Here is a 17782-nt window from a genome sequence, read left to right as displayed (position 1 = left end):
AACACAACAAAAATGCAACAAACACAGTGAAATATGAAAAAACCCACTTACAATCTGATATATCTGACATATCACTAAGCTTTACAACTTTGTTGTAAAAATCTCCTTCCGCGTCTGTCCCTGACACCCGCATTTCAGGCTGGCCGCTTTGGAAACACTCTGTGGAAACGCTCCCCACCCACACTGCTTGGTGCCTCGTCTGAGCTGCTGTGACTTAGATTACCATAGTAACTAATTAGATGACCATAGTAACTAATTAGATTACCATAGTAACTAGTATATCATGCAAAAGCGCAGATTCCAAACATTGAAATACTTTGTATAGTTCAAGACTTACGGTCATTTGAAAAAATCACTGCACATCATAATGGCAGCTACAGTTTCCATCTTAAAGATCTAAAACAAATATTTGGGAATGTTCGCTGGGCCAGATTGAAAAGCTTAAGGCATGTGGCCCCCGGGCCTTAATTTTCCCAGGTCTGTCTTAGTCATTATTTTCTTGGTTGGCACATGCCTCCTGGGGGGTTTTGGCCCATTCTTCCATTGCAAATTGTTCCAGCTGGTCCAAATTGTGTGGTTTCCGAGCATGAACATTCTCCTTGAGCACCTGCCACAGATTCTCAATAGGATTGAGGCCTGGGCTCTGTGTGGGCCACTCCAGGGCCTTGATATCGGTATCCTTCAGTAACTGTTTGACCAATTTCGATATGTGCCTCGGTCATTCTCTTGCTGTTATAAAATTGTGTTCTCTTGACACTTCAAAGATCAATGGACCTGATGGGATCTCAGCAACTGTACTTAAAAACTGTCTGCTCTTCCAGATTTCCCTGGACTCAAAGACTGTTCAATCATTCTGGAAATTTGCCCATATGATTGATAGTCGTACCAAACAAAATCTGTTGAACTATAAGCCAACATCCTTGCTGCCTGCTATATCCAAAGCATAATATGCGACCACATTCACAAACATCAAATTCTAAGTGATAACAAGTAAGAATTCCGCAAGAAGCAATCTACAACTGACATGTTTCATTAGGTCACCAATTGGTGAAACAATGATCTCGACACAACAACAAAAAATTGAAGTACTTGTCTTAGATATAAAGAAAGATTTTAATGGTGTATGTCAAAACTGACCTCATTTGGTATCCAAAAAGACCGACATGGTTAGGCATCATCTTTCTTAACAGACACCAGTCCGTCCCGTACTTCTTCAGCACTGCCCCCTATCTGCTGGTGGATCACATCCTTAGTTTTTTCTTTGTTTGAACATTTGTTTTCCCTTAATGAATTCTGAAATAACTTTAACAAAAATTCCAACTGGAACCATTTCACGGACGAGAACAGTGCATGTACACTACCGTTCAAAAGTTTGGGGATCACCCAAACAATTTTGTGGAATAGCCTTTATTTCTAAGAACAAGAATAGACTGTCGAGTTTCAGATGAAAGTTCTCTTTTTCTGGCCATTTTGAGCGTTTAATTGACCCCACAAATGTGATGCTCCAGAAACTCAATCTGCTCAAAGGAAGGTCAGTTTTGTAGCTTCTGTAACAAGCTAAACTGTTTTCAGATGTGTGAACATGATTGCACAAGGGTTTTCTAATCATCAATTAGCCTTCTGAGCCAATGAGCAAACACATTGTACCATTAGAACACTGGAGTGATAGTTGCTGGAAATGGGCCTCTATACACCTATGTAGATATTGCACCAAAAACCAGACATTTGCAGCTACAATAGTCGTTTACCACATTAGAAATGTATAGAGTGTATTTCTTTCAAGTTAAGACTAGTTTAAAGTTATCTTCATTGAAAAGTACAGTGCTTTTCCTTCAAAAATAAGGACATTTCAATGTGACCCCAAACTTTTGAACGGTAGTGTATACAACATTTTCTCTCGGCTATCATTTGACTTCTTGCTAGGAATACACTCGTTTGCCCACATATGCTGGAGTCCTCAAGCAGTAGTAGTAGTAGTATGGCTCTAAAGAAGGTAGGTAGGTAGGTCTTTAGTGTCATTGCACAAGTACAACGGAACTTTGTTTACAGCACAAACCCATTCAAGATTAGACAAACAAACAGTGTACAGGGTTACAGAACAGGAAAACTGATGGGTCGCCACAAGGATGGGGAAAAGGTAAACGCTGGGGAAGGATGAGTAAAAAAATACAATCAAGACTGGGCTCCTGAGGGGGCACAGTCTGGAGTGGTAAAAAACCTCCATAGCAAAGCACATATACATATTACAACATACATCTCCAGATATCTAGCAACAGAGGGGAGGGAGTCGGGACTACAGTGGAAGGCTGCAGCTCTTCAGGCGCTGCCTAGCCGTCCATCACCCCTAAGGGATTCACGTCAAGGGCGTTGAATGGTGTGTGGCGTATATTTTTTGTGGATGCATGTTTGTGTGTAAGCCTGCCGCGTGTCTCTGTTCCGCGGCCTTGGTGTCGTGCAGTCGCTCGTCAGTCCAAAGTCAACAACAACAGGTGTGTGTCCATGAGAGACAAGAAGGGAGTTTGTTGTGTCTTCGCTGCACTGTCCTTCAGGAGAGTCTCGAAGCCAGGGAAACAATCCAAGTTAGAATGTTTTGTATGCTCGTGAAAATAAAATTTGCTTTTCACTCTAAATTGTCTATGACTGGTCCTCAAAAATTCATCATGTGGGGCAGACAGTCCGATGTTATCCAAATCACAAGAGTGTCCACAGTTCTTCCCGCATCCTCCAATCCTTGGTGGCAGCTTTGGGGTACTTTGAAGACTGCCAGCAACTTCCAATTTGTGGACAAACCAGAGCAACGCTTACTCCAATCAGCAGATGTCCTGTTGTCATAATTCCGAATAGGTGGATACCTTCACGTCCTCGACAGAAAAGGGTCGCCAGGCACGCGGCACTCCTTCTCCCAAGAGTCCTGTCGCGTATCCAGCAACAACCGCTCCGTCACGACAAACAGGTTCCCCCAAACCCAAGATCTAGTCAATTTCGTTGATGCTAGTTAAATAGTTCCAATGTTTAGATTTGCAGAGCAGTGCAAAAAGAGGCAACAAGAAAGTTAAGATAAGACAAGACAAAGAAGCAAGCAGGAGAGATAAGGGAGAGGAAAGGGGAGCGTCCGCCCTCGATGAGTGCCAGAAAGATGAAGCCTCCTACAACACATGGAAACACCTTAATCCGATTGTGTTTGTTTTTTGAGAAGTCGGACTAACACAACTGGATTATACGTTTGGAAACCAGATCTCTCGAGTGGGGGTGTGCCGCCAGAGGAGCCCCTTCTTATCGTGCACGCGCCTATCTCAAGGCGCGCGATATAAGCCGGAAGCCGATACCATTCAATAAAAACGTGGCAACAATTGTAATGAAGACGAGACTGTAGATTTGAAGAACAGAACATTTTGAAGAGCATCGATGGGAGAAAATAAGAACCAGATTTATTTACGAAGGTGTCATGATTCGTTGCCCGGGTCATGTTTTGTTTTGGTTAAATACTCCCTTAGTTCTGTTTCAGCACCCCTGGGTTTGTGTGTTCTTGGTTGCTATGGCCGCTGATTAGTGTTCGGAACGCTAACCTGGTCCCGGGCACTAATCAGAGAGCTATTTATTCCTGCTTTTCGCCACACTCAGTCTGGCTGTCTTGTTTGCCCCATACGACAAGTAACGTGTGCACTGCAAAAAGTCAATGTTCAAAAACAAGAATAAAAAAATACAAAAATTAGAGGTATTTTATTTGAACTAAGCAATATTATCTGTTAATAGAACAAGAACATTTGGCTTGTCAAGACTTTCCAAAACAAGTAAAATTAGCTAACTGAACCCAAAAATACCTTAAAATAAGTATATTCTCACTAATAACAAGTGTACTATTAATGAGTACCTATTTTCTATTGTTTCATTGAAAATAAAACAGCAAAGTCGATTTGGCTGTCATCTGTTTTAATATGAGACACAATTGTGTCAAAGTCATGATTTTTTTTTTTCATGCTTGGAATAAGAAATTATTACTTTAAAAAAGTAGTTTTATACTTGTGAGTGTTGATGACACAGCTTTGCAACAGTTGATATTCTAGTTTCAAGCATGTTTTACTCAATATAGGTCATCAAATCTCAGCAACAAGCTGTAATATCTTACTGAGATCATTTAGGACCAAAACCCTTAAAACAAGTAAAACACTCTAACATAAAATCTGCTTAGTGAGAAGAATTGTCTTATCAGACAGAAAATATATCAAATATCACCCTTATTTGAGATATTTCATCTTACTTAGATTTTAGTTTTTGCAGTGTGAATACCTTAGTGAGTCCTGTTTTTGGACTAAGTAAGCTTCGCCATAGCTTCCCATGCTATCGACATGCTTTTCTGTTTGATTTATTTTTCCTGACGGATTTAGGATAAATAAATCATTGTCTTACCTGCACCCTGCCTCCGGAGTTCCGTCTGCATCCTGGGAAAATGGGTTATGGGTTATACTTGTATAGCACTTTTCTACCTTCAAGGTACTCAAAGCGCTTTGACACTATTTCCACATTCACCCATTCACACACATACATTCACACACTGATGGCGGGAGCTGCCAAGCAAGGCGCTAACCACGACCCATCAGGAGCAAGGACGAAGTGTCTTTCTCAAGGACACAAAAGGTGCGGGGGCAGAGAACAAACACACCAGAACCTAAGTATACCACAGTAAGGAGCCGCAGATGCCTGGTGTGACATCATAGGGCAACTGGAAAAACAACAATTTATCCGCGCTAAGAGGAAATAGGCGCCCCCCAGTGTACGGGAGGCACACGGCGTATGACAAATAGTTGCATTAGAGAGAGTTCATGGACACGGGGACTTCCCACGTTGGTGTGAAAATACAACAAACTGAACTATTTGAAAAATCAGACTATTTTGTCAATGGAGTGAAATCTTGAAAGCCATTTTTGTTTAAATAAAAAACAGACATACAAATGCCCCACTATGGACTGGACTCTCACTATTATGTTAGATCCACTATGGACTGGACTCTCACACTATTATGTTAGATCCACTATGGACTGGATTCTCACAATATTATGTTGGATCCACTATGGACTGGACTATCACTATTATGTTAGATCCACCATGGACTGGACTCTCACTATTATGTTAGATCCACTATGGACTGGACTCTCATAATATTATGCTAGATCCACTCCACGTCCATTGCACCGGTCGCCCAGGGGGGGTCCCCACATCCGCGGTTCCCTCCAAGGTTTCTCATTGTCCCATTGGGTTGAGTTTTTCCTTGCCCTGATGTGGGATCTGAGCCGAGGATGTTGTTGTGGCTTGTGCAGCCCTTTGAGACACTCGTGATTTATGGCTATATAAGTAAACATTGATTGATTGATTGATTGATACAAATATACTTTCCTTGGCAGAAGAAACTTAAAATACTGACCTGTATTCTGAAGAGCCATATTTTTGTTATTTGAGTGTTTGGATATGTTTATTTTCTTCCATTTTATAGAATGATTTTGGTTTAGGTGACGTCAAGTAGGTTCACTTCCTGTTGTATGTAGACACGTCCATGTATGGATCTTCTAATTTGCCTTTACTGTATAGTTGTACGGTATACTGGTACTAATAAAGTACTGCGGTATTGATTAATTAAAAACGGTACTATGCTGCCTGTGAATATTACTACTACTACTACTAATAATAATACTTTTTTCTTTTACGGACATAACGGCACCGTCATCACATTGTAACATTGCTGATAAACCGTCCAGAGGCGCATGTTAGGCAACGCACACGCACGTAGTACCTACAAGCAGAAACAATGTGAAGACGGAAGAGGAAGAATGGACGCTGTCAGGTTCAAACACTGATGACATCTATTAAACAAGACAAGAAGCAAGGAATTAAACAGAGACAGAATTACATTTGACTCAATTGAGGAGAGACGTCTGGACTGTACTCTTTGCACAGTCTAACCACGCTCTGACGAAAGATTGTACGCCTCCTCTTTTATTTGGAATTTCCCTGATTACATGGCAACAGCTGTTTCTAAGGAACGGGGGTCGTAAACAGCCATCGCCTTTGTCACAAAACAGTTCAAAGAAAAGGTCTGTTCAAAGAAAAGGTTCCTGTAGGGAAGCCAGGTCCTGCTTCCTCTTCGCTTTGTAGATCTCGGGTCAAGACAATATCTTTCTGTTGATTACAATACATCAAAGAAACAGAACACCTTCATGTTGCTTCCCATCCTACACGGTGGAGTTTTACAAGCCTTCTTCTTGGTAGGATCAAAGACAGCTTTTGTCTTCTCGCCGGGAACTCATGGTAACACAAAGTTTTGTGATAACTCAGATACAATTATTCTGACAAAACCTAACAATAAAGGTGAAGCTATGAACACTGAAGCGCCACCCTGCAAGCGGCGCTATCAAACATGGCTAGCTAGCTAGCGGCTAACGTCCATCCCCAGTGTTTTAGCTACTTCCAAATCACTAATCCTCGCCACTATGGCAACAAATAAAGTAAGTTTCTTACAAGTATCATCCCTGCAGGACAAGGAATAGCTAAACATGCTTCACTACAAACCATAGGAGGATACAATAGCTAAATGCTAACAGCAAGCTAGCGCTCCCGAATGTAAACAAATGCCATGTGTGAATGTACACAGACATCGACTGTAACTATACCAAGTAAAAGAGTCGTATATAGTGGATACTACAATGAATACATCGATATTTTATTGTTTATAAAATCAGGAAAAAGTTTCTGGACACAGGATAACTTTGATTATGACCCTGTAACTACTTGGTATTGGATTTATACCAGAATTTGTAGTGAGGGAAGAGTGGGTCGTGAGATCGACAGGCGGATCAGTGCAGCGTCTGCAGTGATGCGGACCCTGCATCGGTCCGTCGTGGTGAAAAAGTAGCTAAGCCGGAAGCTCAATTTGACCTCTCAATGACCAAAAGAACAAGATCACGGGCGTAAGCGGCCGAAAAGAGTTTCCTGCTTAAGGTGGCGGGTCTCTCCCTTAGAGACAGGGTGAGATGTTCTGTCATTCGCAAGGAGCTCAGAGTAAAGCCGCTCTGCTCCTCCACACCGAGAGGAGCCGGCCGGATGAGGTCGTTTGGGCATTTGGTCAAAATGCCTCCCGAACGCCTCCCTGGGGAGCTGTTAAGTTAAATAATGAGACAAAATATGAACTTCACACCATAAAAACAACTGCAGACATGAATTTTAGATGATAATATTTGTAGCAGGAAATCAACTGCAAACAAACGTATGCTTTTTCTCATCAGTGTCACATTCGCTGTTATGGTTGGAGGGAGTTGAGACGGCGCAGACACCAGGGGGCAGTAATGTTCAATGATTTATTATATATATATATATAATAATAATAAACAATACTAACTAACTATACTTAAACTCAGGAATGGAGTGTGCGACCAAAATCCAAGAGTGTGTGTGTGGTGTTACACTATGTGTGTAATTAACTGTTGTGTGTTACCGTGATGTTGGATGAGGAAGCAGACAAATCCAAAGGGGGCTAGGCAAAAGGGGTCCGTGATCCAAGTGAGGTCCGTGGGGCAGAGAGAGAGGCGACAAGGTCCAAGTCCAGGCGGGGGTCGAGGATCGAGGGAGGCAGTCAATATCCAGGGCAACGGAAGGAAAACAGGTTCACCATCGAGAAACTAAGTTCCCGCCAGGATCCTAGGGTCCACTGGTCCTTATACCGCTTGCCCACATCAGTCTCAGGTGTGCAGATTGCTGATCGTCTGCAGGCTTGTCGCTGCGTGGGCGTGCTGTGGTCAGCGCGAGCAGGGGCGTGTCCGAACGCGCTGCCAGCAGAGGTCCCGGCAGCTCCAGCTGCCGAGGAAAACTGGGTTTGAGTCTGCGCCGTGACATTCGCAGCAGCACTGCACTCGTTATGTCAATCAAATACGTTACTTAGCGATGCACAAATAAGTCCAACTAGTCTTTTACGCACTAGTGCTTAATTTGTGGACCCCTCAGATGTAAAAACATGATGTGCCTCCAGTTTTTTTTTTCTCTAAATACCGTGAGTGTCAAATGAAGTCTAGTTGAGGTAAGCAGTAACGTCTTGGTGATGATAAACGGTTTCAACCTTTAAAAAAATACTATTCTTAAGAGTGTATTGATTGATTGGTTGAAACTTGTATTAGTATATTGCACAGTATAGTACATATTCCGTACAATTGACCACTAAATGGTAACACCCGAATAAGTTTTTCAACTTGTTTAAGTCCACGTTAATCAATTCATGGTAATGTAAAAACCCACTACATCCCATTTTAACCCTTGTGTAATGTTCATATTGTTGTTACTCAGCCAGCCTTTGTGGGTCTGATGGACCCGTTGCATTTTGTGGCTTTTAATGCCTCACAATCAAACACTTTTATGTTGAAATACTGAACAGATGTTTACCTTATCCCAATAAACATCTGTTTTATGTTAAAATACTGAACAGATGTTTACCTTATCCCAATAAACATCTGTTCAGTATTTTAACATAAAAGTGTTTGATTGTGAGGCAATAAAAGCCACAAAATGCAACGGGTCCATCAGACCCACAAACGCTGGCTGAGTAACAACAATATGAACATTACACAAGGGTTAAAATGGGATGTAGTGGGTTTTTACATTACCATGAATTGATTAACGTGGACTTAAACAAGTTGAAAAACTTATTCGGGTGTTACCATTTAGTGGTCAATTGTACGGAATATGTACTGTACTGTGCAATATACTAATACAAGTTTCAACCAATCAATCAATACACTCTTAAGAATAGTATTTTTTTAAAGGTTGAAACCGTTTATCATCACCAAGACGTTACTGCTTACCTCAACTAGACTTCATTTGACACTCACGGTATTTAGAGAAAAAAAAAACTGGAGCCACATCATGTTTTTACATCTGAGGGGTCCACAAATTAAGCACTAGTGCGTAAAAGACTAGTTGGACTTATTTGTGGGTCTGATGGACCCGTTGCATTTTGTGGCTTTTAATGCCTCACAATCAAACACTTTTATGTTAAAATACTGAACAGATGTTTACCTTATCCCAATAAACATCTGTTCACTATTTTAACATAAAAGTGTTTGATTGTGAGGCATTAAAAGCCACAAAATGCAACGGGTCCATCAGACCCACAAACGCTGGCTGAGTAACAACAATATGAACGTTGCACGGAAAATTTCTCTGCCAGTTTCTGCGTCCCACAGGGATTCTTCTTTTGTGTTTCTGCACCTGCGGTTCCCACACAAGGTTGCAACATTGTTTGTCAACACTGTCTGCTCTCATTTTCTCGCACATTTGACACTCTGATGTTCTGTGTACCTACACTTTGTCCTCCTCCTGTCTAGGCCTGTTGTGTGTGTGTGTGTGTGTGTGTGTGTGTGTGTGTGTGTGGTACACAGTACATCAATTTCCACACTTCTATTAGCCCCGGGTCCAGTGGACCCAGACATCTTATAGGTAATAGAAATGTGTAGGCGGGGTGTATGGTGTGTGGTCATTAAATATATATTCTGATATATGTTCTTCACAGAAAATGAGCCAAAGTCAGTGAGTCTCAGTTTGAAAAATTAATTAATTGTATCATTTTTCTTTTAATAAAAAATGAAAACGGGTCCCACAGACCTGAACACCACACAATATTTTTTCATGATCGCTTTTATATTTCCCTCTAAATATTTTAAAATATGCCGTAAAAAAACAAAAAAACAGTAGCCTAACGGGACTCTCGAGCATCGCCTGAAACCCATAAGTACCCGGATGTGCCACTTGGTCACGTAATTGCAAACCAGCTCTAGTAAAATGCCTTTATTTTGAAAAAATAGCGGCAGTCAAGTCGAGACCGGAGGTTCCTGAATTCTGGCGCATGCGCAAACGCATTGGTCAAAGAGGAAAAGACCAAGATGGCGGACTGGGCGGTTGTCGCTTTCCGGGGTAGTATCACATTTACGACCTTATAGCCATGCAGATTCACGTAGCGCATCAAATAGCACAGGTTTTGTCGTACCTAAAGCCTACGACAAGGAAAGTTGAGTTTGTCTCGATGAAGCGTTATCTGAAGTGAAGATTGAAGAACATGGACGACTACTGCTATGCTAAGATGGCGACGTCCGCTAAAAGAGAACATGAAAGAGAATCAGCGCCACCAACATCCAGCAAATCACCAACAGAGATAAAGACGAAAACTGCAGATGAAAGTGAGCTGGTTGAAGTTTCCAACAACGTCATTTTGGGGGCTATCGTGAGCCCTGACAAGAGTGTCGATGAGAAATTAGCCGACTTTGTTGAAGAACGTAAACAAAGAGCCGCCATGATTGTTAGCTTGAAGAAGAAAGTGGAGTTCACATCAGAGGAGATGAAAGAATGCAAAAGTCAAATGAAGAAAGTGGAAGAGCAAAACAACCGCTTGTGTAAAGAAAGTCAAGGATTGGAAGAAGATATTCTGGGGAAGAGTAAGAGATGTGAAGAGAACATCCTGCCTGCTGGACCACATGTCTACATCAACGTGCAGAGGATTGGAGGTAATAATAAAGAACGAGAATAATATGATTAATGTCAAATTTTGATTGATAAGTCAAATAATTAAATTTTATTTATGTCTAATATTACGAAGCAAAATATATGTTTGTTGGATCAATGTCAGGCACTTAAAATATGTTTGGTTAAAAAGTACTTTTCTTAAATTGCAAAAAGTCAAAATCTCATTGTATTTTTCTCCAAAAAACTAACATAAAACGTGGTTACTTCTTTCTTAATAACTGAGGACTCAAAACAGTAGTACTTCAGTTTGTTTTTTTTAAACGTATCATAAAAAAAATTAAACAATTTCTGTGAAAAATATAATTTGTCTTTGCAATATGGACGAAGATCATTATCTTGATAAGTCCTTTTGTATATTGATGATGATATCCAATTTCATATTTTTGCTGTAAATTATATACATACACGAAATTAACACCAATGTTCAATCAATCAATCAATGTTTACTTGTGTAGCCCTAAATCACGAGTGTCTCAAAGGGCTGCACAAGCCACAACGACATCCTCGGCTCAGATCCCACATCAGGGCAAGGAAAAACTCCACCCAATGGGACAATGAGAAACCTTAGTGGGGACCCCCCCCCCCCCCCCTCCCTTGGGCGACCGGTGCAATGGACGACGAGTGGATCTTGCATAATGTTGTGAGAGTCCAGTCCATAGTGGATATAACATAATATTGTGAGAGTCCAGTCCATAGTGGATCTAACATAATAGTGAGAGTCCAGTCCATAGTGGATCTAACATAATAGTGAGAGTCCCGTCCATAGTGGAACTAACATAATAGTGAGAGTCCAGTCCATAGTGGATCTAACATAATAGTGAGAGTCCAGTCCATAGTGGATCTAACATAATAGTGAGAGTCCAGTCCATAGTGGATCTAACATAATAGTGAGAGTCCAGTCCATAGTGGATCTAACATAATAGTGAGAGTCCCGTCCATAGTGGAACTAACATAATAGTGAGAGTCCAGTCCATAGTGGATCTAACATAATAGTGAGAGTCCAGTCCATAGTGGATCTAACATAATAGTGAGAGTCCAGTCCGTAGTGTATCTTACATAATATTGTAAGAGTCCAGTCCATAGTGGATCTAACATAATAGTGTGAGAGTCCAGTCCATAGTGGATCTAACATAATAGTGTGAGAGTTCAGTCCATAGTGGATCTAACATAATAGTGAGAGTCCAGTCCATAGTGGGGCCAGCAGGAGACCATCCCGAGCGGAGACAGGTCAGCAGCGCAGAGACGTCCCCAACCGATGCACAGATGAGCGGTCCACCCCGGGTCCTGACTTTGGACAGCCAGTGCTTCATCCGTGGCCACCGAACATGTGCCCCCCCCCCCCTCCACGAAGGAGAGTGGGGCAGAGCAGAAAAGAAACGGCTGATCAACTGGTCTAAAAGTGCTAATCTTTTTTTATTTTATCTATTGAGCTTATTAAAGAAAGTTAAAGGCCTACTGAAATGATTTTTTTTATTCAAACGGGAATAGCAGATCCATTCTATGTGTCATACTTGATCATTTCGCGATATTGCCATATTTTTGCTGAAAGGATTTAGTAGAGAAAATCGACGATAAAGTTCGCAACTTTTGCTTGCTGATAAAAAAAAAGCCTTGCCTGTACCGGAAGTAGCGTGACGTCACAGGAGCTAGTATTCCTCACAATTCCCCATTGTTTACAATGGAGCGAGAGAGATTCGGACCGAGAAAGTGATGATTACCCCATTAATTTGAGCGAGGATGAAAGATTCGTAGATGAGGAACGTTACAGTGAAGGACTTGAGAGGCAGTGATGGACGTATCTTTTTTCGCTCTGACCGTAACTTAGGTACAAGCTGGCTCATTGGATTCCACACTCTCCTTTTTTTATTGTGGATCACGGATTTGTATTTTAAACCACCTCGGATACTATATCCTCTTGAAAATGAGAGTCGAGAACGCGAAATGGACATTCAGTGCCTTTTATCTCCACGACAATACATCAGCGAAATGCTTTAGCTACGAGCTAACGTGATAGCATCGTGCTTTAACTGCATATAGAAACAAAAAAATAAACCCCTGACTGGAAGGATAGATAGAAAATCAACAATACTATTAAACCGTGGACATGTAAATACACGGTTAATGCTTTCCAGGCTGGCGAAGGTTAACAATGCTGTGCTAACGACACCATTGAAGCTAACTTAGCAACGGGACCTCACAGAGCTATGCTAAAAACATTAGCTCTCCACCTACGCCAGCCAGCCCTCATCTACTCATCAACACCCGTGCTCACCTGCGTTCCAGCGATCGGCAGAAGGACGAAGGACTTCACCCGATGCGTTTGGCGGCCCGGAGACGTAGGAAGTCAAGGTGAAGTCGGCGGCTAGCGCGGCTAGCGCGGCTAGCGCGGCTAGCGCGGCTAGCGCGGCTAGCGCTCCAACAAAGTCCTCCTGGTTGTGTTGCTGTAGTCCGCTGCTAATACACCGATCCCACCTACAACTGTCTTCTTTGCAGCCTTCATTGTTCATTAAACAAATTGCAAAAGATGTCCAGAATACTGTGGAATTATGAAATGAAAACAGAGCTTTTTGTATAGGATTCTACGGGTACCATAACTTCCGTTACTCTGACTTCGTCACGCGCATACGTCATCATACCGCGACGTTTCAGCCGGATATTTCCCGGGAAGTTTTAAATGTCACTTTATAAGTTAACCCGGCCGTATTGGCATGTGTTGCAATGTTAAGATTTCATCATTGATATATAAACTATCAGACTGCGTGGTCGGTAGTAGTGGCTTTCAGTAGGCCTTTAAAGTACCAATGATTGTCACACACACACTAGGTGTGGTGAAATTTGTCCTCTGCATTTCACCCATCACCCTTGTTCACCCCCTGGGAGGTGAGAGGAGGAGTGAGCGGCAGCAGTGGCCGCGCCCGGGAATCATTTTTGGTGATTTAACCCCCAATTCCATCCCTTGATGCTGAGTGCCAAGCAGGGAGGTAATGGGTCCCATTTTTATAGTCTTTGATATGACTCGGCCGGGGTTTGAACTCACAACCTAATACATATAAAAAGCACAAGGCAGAACTTTAAATAGTGTTTTTAGTTCCGGCTTTTCTTTCTTTCCGAGGTGTTTATTAATTTTCAATAATATACAGTACTCGCCAAACCCTTTTCTACACTCGAAAATAACCCTCTCGTCCTCCCACATAGTCACCCAACTTAATACCTTAAGCTCTACACAAAGGCTTTACATATCCCTTCTTAACTAAAACGGTAATTTTTTTCATCAAAATTCACAATGATAGCGACAGCACAATCATAACACTATCATTAGTCAGAATCCTGGTCATATAGCAGCAGCATGGTCAGCACAGGGATGCCAATGGCCCATCAAAAATGCTAGGAATTGATAAAAAAAATAATTAGAGAAATAACAAAAATGAAAGCACTCTTATTCCTGTACATGTGTAGTGGGTTTATCAAAAGAGAGTAAAAGAGGCTATAAAGTAAAAAAAAAAAGTGTTTAGAACCCATCCATCCATCTTCTTCCGCTTATCCGAGGTTGGGTCGCGGGGGCAGCAGCCTAAGCAGGGAAGCCCAGACTTCCCTCTCCCCAGCCACTTGGTCCAGCTCCTCCCGGGGGATCCCGAGGCGTTCCCAGGCCAGCCGGGAGACATAGTCTTCCTATTGTGTCCTGGGTTTTCCCCGTGGCCTCCTACCGATCGGACGTGCCCAAAACACCTCCCTAGGGAGGCGTTCGGGTGGCATCCTGACCGAATGCCCGAACCACGAGTGTCTTGTCATCATCTGGCTCTTCTCGATGTGGAGGAGCAGCGGCTTTACTTTGAGTTCCTCCCGGATGACAGAGCTTCTCACCCTATCTCTAAGGGGGAGCCCCGCCACCCGCCGGAGGAAACTAATTTCGGCCGCTTGTACCCGTGATCTTGTCCTTTCGGTCATAACTCAAAGCTCATGACCATAGGTGAGGATGGGAACGTGGATCGACCAGTAAATTGAGAGCTTTGCCTTCCGGCTCAGCTCCTTCTTCACCACAATGGATCGATACAGCGTCCGCATTACTGAAGACGCCGCACCGATCCGCCTGTCGACCTCACGATCCACTCTTCCCTCACTCGTGATCAAGACTCCGAGGTACTTGAACTCTTCCACTTGGGGCAAGATCTCCTCCCCAACCCGGAGATGGAACTCCACTCTTTTCCGGGCGAGAACCATGGACTCGGACTTGGAGGTGCTGATTCCCATCCCAGTCGCTTCAAACTCGGCTGCGAACCGTTCCAGTGAGAACTGAAAATCCTGGCCAGATGAAGCCATCAGGACCACATCATCTGCAAAAAGCAGAGACCTAATCCTGCAGCCACCAAATCAGATCCCCGCAACGCCTTGACTGCGCCTAGAAATTCTGTCCATAAAATTTATGAACAGAATCGGTGACAAAGGGCAGCCTTGGAGGAGTCCAACACTCACTGGAAACGGGTTCGACTTACTGCCGGCAATACGGACTAAGCTCTGACACTGATCATACAGGGAGCGGACCGCCGCAATCAGACAGTCCGTTACCCCAAACTCTCTGAGCACTCCCCACAGGACATCCCGGGGTACACGGTCGAATGCCTTCTCCAAGTCCACAAAGCACATGTAGACTGGTTGGGCAAACTCCCATGCACCCTCAAGGACCCTGCCGAGAGTATAGAGATGGTCTACCGTTCCACGACCAGGACGAAAACCACACTGTTCCTCCTGAATCCAAGGTTCGACTATCCGGCGTAGCCTCCTCTCCAGTACACCTGAATAGACCTTACCGGGAAGGCTGAGGAGTGTGATCCCATGATAGTTGGAACACACCCTCCGGTTCCCCTTCTTAAAGAGAGGAACCACCACCCCGGTCTGCCAATCCAGAGGTACCGCCCCCGATGTCCACGCGATATTGCAGAGTCTTTTCAACCAAGACAGCCCCACAGCATCCAGAGCATTAAGAAACTCCGGGGGGATGTCATCCACCCCCGGGGCCTTGCCACCGAGGAGCTTTTTAACTACCTTGGCAACCTCAGCCCCAGAAATAGGAGAGCCTACCACAAATTCCCCAGGCACTGCTTCCTCATAGGAAGATGTGTTGGTAGGATTGAGGAGGTCTTCGAAGTATTCCCTCCACCGATCCACAACATCCACAGTTGAGGTCAGCAGAACACCATCCCCACCGTACACGGTGTTGACAATGGTGGTCCAGAATCGCTCAGGAGACTCTGCTAGGCGTTCCCAGCAGACCCTCACAATGCGTTTGGGCCTGCCAAGTCTGTCCGGCATCCTTGCCCACCATCGTAGCCAACTCACCACCAGGTGGTGATCGGTAGGAAGCTCCGCCCCTCCCTTCACCCGAGTGTCCAAAACATGAGACCGCAAATCCGATGACACAACTACAAAGTCGATCATAGAACTGCGGCCTAGAGTGTCCTGGTGCCAAGTTCACATATGGACACCCTTATGTTTGAACATGGTGTTCGTTATGGACAATCTGTGACAAGCACAAAAGTCCAATAACAAAACACCACTCGGTTTCAGATCCGGGTGGCCATTCTTCCCAATCACGCCTGTCCAGGTTTCACTGTCGTTGCCAATATGAGCGTTGAAGTCCCCCAGTAAAACGAGGGAATCACCCGGGGGAGCACTCTCAAGTACTCCCTCGAGTGAATCCAAAAAGTGTGGGTACTCTGAGCTGCTGTTTGGCGCGTAAGCGCAAACAACAGACAGGACCCGTCCCCCCACCCGAAGGCGGAGGGAAGCTACCCTCTCGTCCACTGGGTTAAACTCCAACGTGCAGGCTCTGAGCCGGGGGGGGGGGGGCAACAAGAATTGTCACCCCAGCCCGTCGCCTCTCACTGCTGGCAACGCCAGAGTGGAAGAGAGTCCAGCCCCTCTCGAGAGAACTGGTTCCAGAGCCCTTGCTGTGCTGAGTCCGACTATATCTAGCCGGAACTTCTCCACCTCGTGCACTAGCTCAGGCTCCTTCCCCCCCAGCGAGGTGACGTTCCAAGAGCTAGCTTATGTAGCAAAGGATCAGACCGCCCAGCTCACATTGCACCCGACTTCCATGGCCCCTGCTATGGGTGGTGAGCCCATTGGAGGGATATATATATATATATATATATATATATATATATATATATATATATATATATATATATATATATATATATATATATATATATATATATATATATATATATATATATATATATATATATATTAGGTGTGTAACTGTGCATGTATTTGTATTGAAGCGTTTCGGTACGGGGGTTTCAGTTCGGTTCGGAGGTGTACCGAACGAGTTTCCACACGAACATATTAAGTAGCCGCCTCCGCTTCCTTCTGCCTCTGTTTCTGTCAGTCCTCTACACAGCACCCAGCATTGTCCCATCCACACAACCATCTGATTGGTTACAAACAGAGCGGCAACAGCCAATCAGCAGTGCATATTCAGAGCGGTAACAGCCAATCAGCAGTGCGTATTCAGAGCGCATGTAGTCAGTGCTTAGCGTTTAGCAGGTAAGCATCAGGCAGCGGACTCTCCGCAAATTATAATAAACACCTCCCAGTCAACTACTAGTAACATCACTATGAGCCCGTTGACCTTCTAGAAATATAAAAGGCAGTTCAGCTCGCTCGCAGTCCTGGCTTGAGGTGAAGGCTAAATCGCTTTTAGCGTAACGTTAGCTAATTTTGCGGTGCGCGTGTGAGTGTGTGTTACGGACAGCAAAGCCCTGTCTGTCTGTTATTTCACTTGACCTTTTTCTATGTAGATTGAGCTGTGTTGAAGCAGCAAAAAAGGACATTATGTTAAATGAAGAGTTTCTGTCTCTGATAGTTGATATACTAATGTAACTGCATCATTAAGCCTACATGAACTCCATGGTGTTCAGGGATGAATAGTCTCTCCTATTGCTATTGTACCATTTTTTCAGCTATATGCATTACTAATAATTAGTAATGCAGCAGCCTAGTTTGGAATGGCAGGGTCCCTGCTATCACATGTTGATAAAGATATATCATTTACATAATACAAATCAACTACAGGCTTCCCAAATGCTGTAATAAATTAAGCATGATGAGTTGACTTGAAACTGTTTGATGTTGCACTTTTTATATGTAGAAGAAAAGTTTTGTCATTGTATTTAATCTGAGCAACAACTTGAGGCAGTTTAATGTTGATTAACGTGGGCAGAATTAT

At 43.4% G+C, this 17782-nt stretch overlaps 1 protein-coding gene across 1 annotated transcript in view; it reads left to right on the top strand.

Annotated features, from left to right (window-relative positions):
* Window positions 1–9871: 9871 nt before the first annotated feature.
* LOC133632377 (gastrula zinc finger protein XlCGF57.1-like) overlaps window positions 9872–17782 on the top strand; it is a 15405-nt gene continuing 7494 nt past the window's right edge. The window contains exon 1 of the mRNA XM_062024767.1: window positions 9872–10535. Within this exon, the coding sequence (XP_061880751.1) occupies window positions 10091–10535 (445 nt within the window). The 5' untranslated portion in view covers window positions 9872–10090. The remainder of the gene's footprint in view (window positions 10536–17782) is intronic.

Source organism: Entelurus aequoreus, linkage group LG17 (assembly GCF_033978785.1).
Source record: "Entelurus aequoreus isolate RoL-2023_Sb linkage group LG17, RoL_Eaeq_v1.1, whole genome shotgun sequence".
NCBI classification, from domain to species: Eukaryota; Metazoa; Chordata; class Actinopteri; order Syngnathiformes; family Syngnathidae; genus Entelurus; species Entelurus aequoreus.
Note: the sequence above shows the minus strand (reverse complement) of the source record. Positions and strands in the feature narration are given on the sequence as shown.